The sequence below is a fragment of the Panthera pardus genome, unplaced genomic scaffold, assembly GCF_024362965.1.
Source record: "Panthera pardus isolate Hobbes unplaced genomic scaffold, ASM2436296v1 HiC_scaffold_20, whole genome shotgun sequence".
NCBI classification, from domain to species: Eukaryota; Metazoa; Chordata; class Mammalia; order Carnivora; family Felidae; genus Panthera; species Panthera pardus.
In genome coordinates, this window is record NW_026526766.1 from 81,391,961 (window position 1) to 81,399,516 (window position 7,556).

At 37.3% G+C, this 7,556-nt stretch overlaps 1 protein-coding gene across 1 annotated transcript; it reads left to right on the plus strand.

Moving 5' to 3' along the window:
• The first annotated feature begins 6,079 nt into the window (after window positions 1–6,079).
• Window positions 6,080–7,057, plus strand: LOC109261928 (olfactory receptor 1L3-like). The gene has a single exon (XM_019440340.2). The coding sequence runs from the start codon at window positions 6,080–6,082 to the stop codon at window positions 7,055–7,057; it is 978 nt and encodes a 325-aa protein (XP_019295885.2).
• Window positions 7,058–7,556: the final 499 nt, after the last annotated feature.

Here is a 7,556-nt window from a genome sequence, read left to right on the forward strand (position 1 = left end):
TACACTAGAAGAAATCAGTAGCAGCTTATATGATGCAGAAGAATGGATCAGAATCTGGAACAAAGAGTAGTAAAAATCACATAGTTGGAACAACAAAAAGGAAAAAAATAATAGTTTAAGGGACCTCTGAGATAACATCAAGCATACTGACATTTACATTATAGGGGTCCCAGAAGGAGAAGAAAGAAAGAAAGGGACAAAAAAAGCCTTGAAGAAATAATGGCTAAAAGTGTCCCTAACCTAGAGAAGGAAACAGACATATAAGTCAGGGAGCACAGAGTCACAAATAAGATGAACCCAAAGATACCAGCACCAAAACTGATCATAATCAAAATGTCAACAGTTAAAGATGAAGAGAAAATCTTAAAAGCAGAAAAAGAATAAAAACTAATTATGTACAAAAGAACCCCCATAAAACTATCAGCTGAGTTTTCAGCAGAAACTTTACAGTTGGATGTAAAAGTAGTAAAATCTACAACTATATCTATACCTACAATAATTAGTCAAGGGATACACGAAATAATACTATGTAAAATATGACATGAAAAACATAAAACTCGGGGAGGTCAAAATTTAGTGCTTTGAGAACATACTTGAACTTAAGCAACCATCAACTTAAAATATATTGCTACATATATGGAGTGCTATGTATGAACCTCATGGTAACCACAAACCAAATACCAATAACAGATACACAAAAAATAAAGAGAAAAGAATACAAGCAACACTGAGGAAAGACAAAATCATAAGGGAAGACAACAAAAGAAGAAATCAGAAAACAATGAACATAATTCTAGTAAGTAAAAAATATCCATAATTTTTTTAAGTGTAAATGGAAATGAACTAAATGTTCCAATCAAAATGCATAGAGTAACAGAATGGATTAAAAAAAGCAACATGACCCATCTATATGCTGCCTATAAGAGACTCCCTTCAGACTTAAACACATACACAGACTAAAGTGAAAGAATGAATAAAGATATTACCTCCAAGTAGAAGTGAAAAACCCAGAGTAGCAATAATTATATCAGAAAAAATAAATTTTAAAATAAAAACTATAGCAAAAGGCAAAGAAGAACATTACATAATGATAGAGGGATCATTCCAACAAGAGATATACAATTGTAAATATCTATGCACCCAATGTAGAAGTCCCAAAATACAAATAAAGCAAATATTAACAGACATAAAGGAAAAATTGGCAGTAACATAATAATAGCAGGAAACTTTAATACCCACTTACATCAATGGATAGGCCAACCAGACAGAAACGCAATAAGGAAACAGTGGCTTTGAATGACACATCAGACCAGATGGACTTAACAGATATATACAGAACATTTCATCTAAAAGCGACAGAAGGGGCACCTGGGTGGCTCATTTGGTTAAGCATCCAACTTTGGCTCAGGTCTGACCTTGCGGTTCATGGGTTTGTGCCCCATGTTGGGCTCCGTGCTGACAGCTCAGAGCCTGGGGCCTGATTCGGATTCTCTGTCTCCCTCTCTCTCCCCCCCTCTCTCTGTCTCTCTTTCTCTCTCAAAATAAATAAACATTTAAAAAAAAATTTTTAAGCTACAGAAATATGCATTATTTTCAATGCACGTGGAGATGGCTTTTAAACCAGTTCTAACCATTGAACTAGTTTGTATTCTTTGAATAACATTATCCTTGAAGCACACAAATCAATTCCCCCATTTCTTTTGGTTTCCTAATTTAAAACCTGGGTGATGCAGTGAAAGACATCATCAACAGAACAAAAAGGCAACCTACTGCATGGGAGAAGATATTTGCAAGTGACATCTCTCATAATGGGTTAATATCCAAAATATACAAAGAACTCACATGACTCCTATTTTAAAAAGCCAAACAATCCAATTAAAAACTTAGCAGAGGACCTGGGAATGCAAGCTGGTGCAGCCACTCTGGAAAACAGTATGGAGGTTCCTCAAAAAATTAAAAATAGAACTAACCTATGACCCAGCAATTGCACTACTAGGCATTTATCCAAGGGATACAGGTGTGCTGTTTCGAAGGGACATATGCACCCCAATGTTCATAGCAGCACTATCAACAATAGCCAAAGTATGGAAAGAGCCCAAATGTCCATCAATGGATGAATGGATAAAGAGGATGTGGTATATATATATACAATGGAGTATTACTCGGCAATCAAAAAGAATGAAATCTTGCCATTTGCAACTACATGGATGGAACTGGAGGGTATTATGCTAAGCGAAGTTAGTCAGTCAGAGAAAGACAAATATCATATGACTTCACTCATATGAGGACTTTAAGAGACAAAACAGATGAACCTAAGGGAAGGGAAACAAAAATAACATAAAAACAGGGAGGGGGACAAAACATAAGAGACTCTTAAATATGGGAACAAACAGAGGGTTACCAGAGGGGTTGTGGGAGAGGGGATGGGCTAAGTGGGTAAGGAGCATTAAGAAATCTACTCCTGAAGTCATTGTTGCACTATATGCTAACTAATTTGGATGTAAATTAAAGAAATAAATTTTTTTAAAAGAAAAATATATAAATCCAATATTTGGAATGATTTATCATTTTACAGTAAGATTTAAGTATTATAATTAATGTACTAATTTAAATAGTTCTGTAAAGTAATAGAAGAAAAAGAAAAATATCATATTAAAGATAACCTTTCCTTCATCAACTCAACAAAATATATTTTTAGTATTGAACAACAAAAAATAGATTGCCTAAATCATACACATGTTTAGTTATGTATGGGATAAAAAGAAAAAAATTAAGAATACAAGTATCAAATAACTTAAAAGAATTTGTAGAATGTTTAGGATCAGTGTTAAATTTATTTTTATCTCTGTTTTCTGGAGATTTCATATAGTTTTTGTGGTGCTTGGCCAATAAATAGTATTCATTGTATTTATAAAGTCAGATTCTCTTGGCAGCTACATGTAAGAGGGGAAAGAAAAATGTATACTTCAAAACCATGCTTTGAATGAAAAGACAAATTGGAACACAGGTGTGCAGCAGTGTGCATTGTTGTTGATGTTTTCATTCCTGTGTTTTGTGAAAGTTGTATTTTTGAGGGATTTTTTTCACTTTTGCTCAGTTTTGCTAACAGATTATCAAATATAAATAAGTGCTGTCATCTTTTCAAAAAAAATTAGCAGAGGACCTAAACATATTTATCCAAAGAAAACATACGATGGCCAATAGACACATGAAAAGATGCTCAACATCACTAATAATCAGGGAAATGCAAATATAAACCACTGTTTATAATCGAACACCTGTAAAAATGGCTATTATCAAAAAGACAAGACATAAACAGTGCTGTAAGAATGCAGAAAAAGAAAATTCTCATGCACTGTTGGGGGATGTAGCAGCACAGAGATTCCTCCCAAAATTAAAAAAAAATAGTTACAAACAGAGAGGGAAAAAGGCAAACCACAAGAGACTCTTAAATACAGAGACCAAACTGAGGGTAGATGGGGTGGGGGGTGGGGAGAGGGGAAAATGGGTGATGGGCATTGAGGAGGGCACTTGTTGGGATGAGCACTGGGTGTTGTATGTAAGACAATTTGACAATAACTTATATTAAAAAATTAAAATAAAATAAAACTACCATAAGATCCAGCAATTCTACTTCTGAGTATTTATTAGAACATAATGAGAACACTAATTTGAAAAGATACATGCACCCCTATGTTCACTGCAGCATTATTTATCATAGTCAAAATATGGAAGCAACCTGTCTGTCAATAGATGAATAAAGACGATGTGGTATACATGGATAATGAAATATTATTCAACCATAAAAAATATTGAAATCTTGCCATTTGCAACATGTTATTGATAAACCTAAAGGATTTTGCTAAGTTGAAATAAGTCAGACAGAGAGAAACAAATACTATATCATTTCACTTATACATGGAATCTAAAAAACAAAACAAATACAGAGAACACTGAGGGTTGCTAGAGGGAAGGTGGGTGGGGGGAAGGGTGATGGGCTTTAAGAAGGGCACTTGTTAGGATGAGCAGGGTGTTATATGTAAGTGATGACTCACTGGGTTCTACTCCTGAAACCAATACTACACTGTATGTCAACTAACTTGAAAGTAAATAAATTAACTTAAAAAATGAAAACAAAACAGAAACAGGCTTATAGATACAGAGAACAATCAGGTGGTCCCCAGAGGGGATTAGAGTGGGCAGGGTGTGGGGCAGTGGGGAATGGTTGAAATAGGAGAAAAAGAGTAAAAGGCTCAAACTTCTAGTTATAAAATAAATAATTAAAGGGGATGAAAGTTGCAGCATAGGGAATATAGTTAACAATATTGTAACAACTTCGTATGGTGACAGATGGCAGCTAAATTTATCCTGGTGATCACTTTAGAATGCATATAAATGTTCAAAAACTATGTTCATTGTATTAGCAGTTCACTATATTAACACTGAAATTAATATATTATTGTATGTCAATGACATTTGAATAAAAAATAAATAAATCAGAATAAACTTGAGGAGGACAGAGCAGAAGGTACTGGTGATGTTGTGGTGCTCTGAGATAGTTGTCCTTTAGACAAATGGAGGGAAAAAGGGGAAGTCCATATTGAAGCTTTATAGGTTCAAGGAAGAAACCAGGTGTCCCTCCCCGGTACTCTATCCTCAGTCCCACATGGCACAAACCAAGGTAACCCTCAGAGAGGTTGCAATAGCCAGGGACAGAAAGTTATTGTCTCCCACGGACACCTACACCAGGCTAAGCAGATGTTGCACTATGCCCAGACCATTGAAGACAGGGATGTGGGGCCATTTGAAGAAGGAGAACACATGTAATTCCTTGGGATCCTTGGAGACAATCCTGCACAAAGTTAATGCATGTTTTTGTTCTTATTATCTCCCCGATCAAACACCAGGGACTTAGTGACACAGCATCAGAGGATATTCCCATGAGGGAAGCAGGGGCTGTAAGTATATATATCTTGGAAAGGATGGTAAGAATCCATGGAAGGGAGCATTCAGATTTAAGGAGAATTAGGAGGTTTTCTACAATCAGACACATTTTCTGTATGCTATCTCTTGGCACAGTTTGTCTTCTTTTTCACTAATAATTCCATGGAGCATGAATGAAGGCAGTGGAATGAATACATGAAGTAAGATTTTAATGTCCTTCCCAGGTAAGAAATGAACTTTGAGAATGCCTGGTGAGAAGATATAAATATTTGATCTCAGACAGATAATTAGTCATCATTGGACACTAAGAAAGATAACTTAACGTTTGTGCTAAATGTTGAGATTTAGGTATCTATATTCTATAGTCAAATCTTTCTTTACCCAGTCCACTTGTAAGCCACCTTCCCCTGACCTCAAGATATGAAATACGAGCTGAAGAACAGGGAATTTGGGGAGAGAATTTTCTCTTGAAAATTCACTTCGTCTCTCTCACTTTCCCTTCTCCATCTTTCTTTGCCCTCTGCTTACTTTCAACATTCAACCAAATGGTTTTGTAGGCCATTCTTACTTCCCCTGCAAATGGTGTGGGAAGAAGCATCTTGATTTAAAAAGATGGCTCTTCATCAACCATAAACTAGGTGAAATAGCTATTTCATGATTATATAGATGTGCATTAGCCATGGGTAATCTTTATGAGAAGTTGACGTTAACCTGATTCATAGACTGCATCTGTGGTTCCTGTGATTACTAGTCACAGAATAAGGAGGAGGAAAAGGGAATCAAGCCTGCTCTCCCTCTTTTCTCCTCCTCCTCCTCCTCCTCCTCCTCCTCCTCCTCCTCCTCCTCCTCCTCCTCCTCCTCCACCTCCACCGTTTAGTTTTCCTTCTTCCTCTCTGTCTCTCTCTTTCCTTCAATCAGTTTTCTATAGATCTCTATATCAAAGATTCTAAAAGAACAAGTGAAAACGCAACTTTGGCTCTCATTTGCCCATATTCGTAAAGAAAAACATTGAAGTAAATGCTCTATTAGTAACTGCCAATTCTCATTGCAAGAACCAGATGGAAAGGTGCATGTCCTAGATGACATAAGAACTATTAATTGACAGGACCTTTTACCTGTAGGTGCATTCAAGTCTATGGGAATGTCCAACCTGACAAGACTGTCTGAATTCATCCTCATAGGACTCTCCTCTCACCCTGAGGACCAGAAGCCACTCTTTGCTCTCTTTCTTATCATGTACCTGGTCACTATAACGGGGAATCTGCTCATCATCCTGGCTATCCGCTCTGATCCCAAACTCCAAAACCCCATGTACTTCTTCCTGAGCATCTTGTCCTTTGCTGATATTTGCTACACAACAGTCGTAGTCCCCAAGATGTTAGTGAACTTCTTATCAGAGACAAAGACCATTTCCTATGCTGAATGTCTGACACAGATGTATTTTTTCCTGGTTTTTGGAAACATAGACAGTTATCTCCTGGCAGTTATGGCCATTGACCGCTATGTAGCCATTTGTAATCCTTTCCACTATGTCACTGTGATGAACCACAGACGCTGTACGTTGCTGCTGGCCTTCTCCGTAGCTTTCTCCTGCCTCCACTCCCTCCTACATGTCCTCCTGGTGAATCGGCTCACGTTCTGCGCATCAAATGTAATCCAACATTTTTTCTGTGATGTCAACCCTGTTCTGAAACTGGCCTGCTCTTCCACCTTTGTCAATGAAGTTATGGCCATGACAGAAGGGTTGGCTTCTGTGATGGCCCCATGTATCTGCATCATCATCTCTTACCTAAGAATTCTCATTGCTGTCCTCAATGTTCCCTCAGTGGCTGGAAAATGCAAAGCCTTCTCCACCTGCAGCTCCCATCTCACTGTGGTGACTCTGTTTTATGGGAGTATTACCTATGTCTATTTCCAACCCTTGTCCAACTATACTGTCAAGGACAGAATAGCAACAATCATCTACACTGTACTGACATCCATGTTGAATCCATTTATCTATAGTTTGAGAAACAAAGACATGAAACGGGGCTTAGAGAAACTGATAAGCAGGATTAAGGCTCAAATGGATATGCTTTCTACTGCACAAGCCAACAAAATCCATGAACCCTGATTGCAAGTTGTGGGTGTGAGTGTGGGTGTGGGTGTGTGTTCAGACACACACATCCAGATAGACACACCTGAGGGAATACACTTTGATCAACTTTACCTGCACTGGGTACTTTCCTACCCTGCTGTTTCTGTCATACCATGGTTCCACATGACTACCCAGTCTTGGTACCGAAGCTTCAGTATAGATCATCCCCAAATACTCCCTGATTCCAGAAAATCACAATCCCTTTACTCCTTCCATACTTATTAGGAACCTCCCATATTTCCTTCTGTTTATAAATTTCCAGCCAAGTTTGGTCACTTGAATTACCAGAGAATTTTTATATATAACTATGTAGAAATCAAATATATATGTGCAAATATATTTTGCACACATAGCCACCTATTCTGTTTGAAACTGTTAGAAAAATTTTTACAGGTGTGCATACATGTGTGTATCCGCATGTGCATGCATGTCTGTTCATGTGTGTGGGTGTGTGTGTAACCTCACTCTCAGACTA

Bases quoted from the DNA above. Each gene is read 5' to 3' on its own strand.
- LOC109261928 (XM_019440340.2), top strand. From the start codon at position 6,080: ATGGGAATGTCCAACCTGACAAGACTGTCTGAATTCATCCTCATAGGA.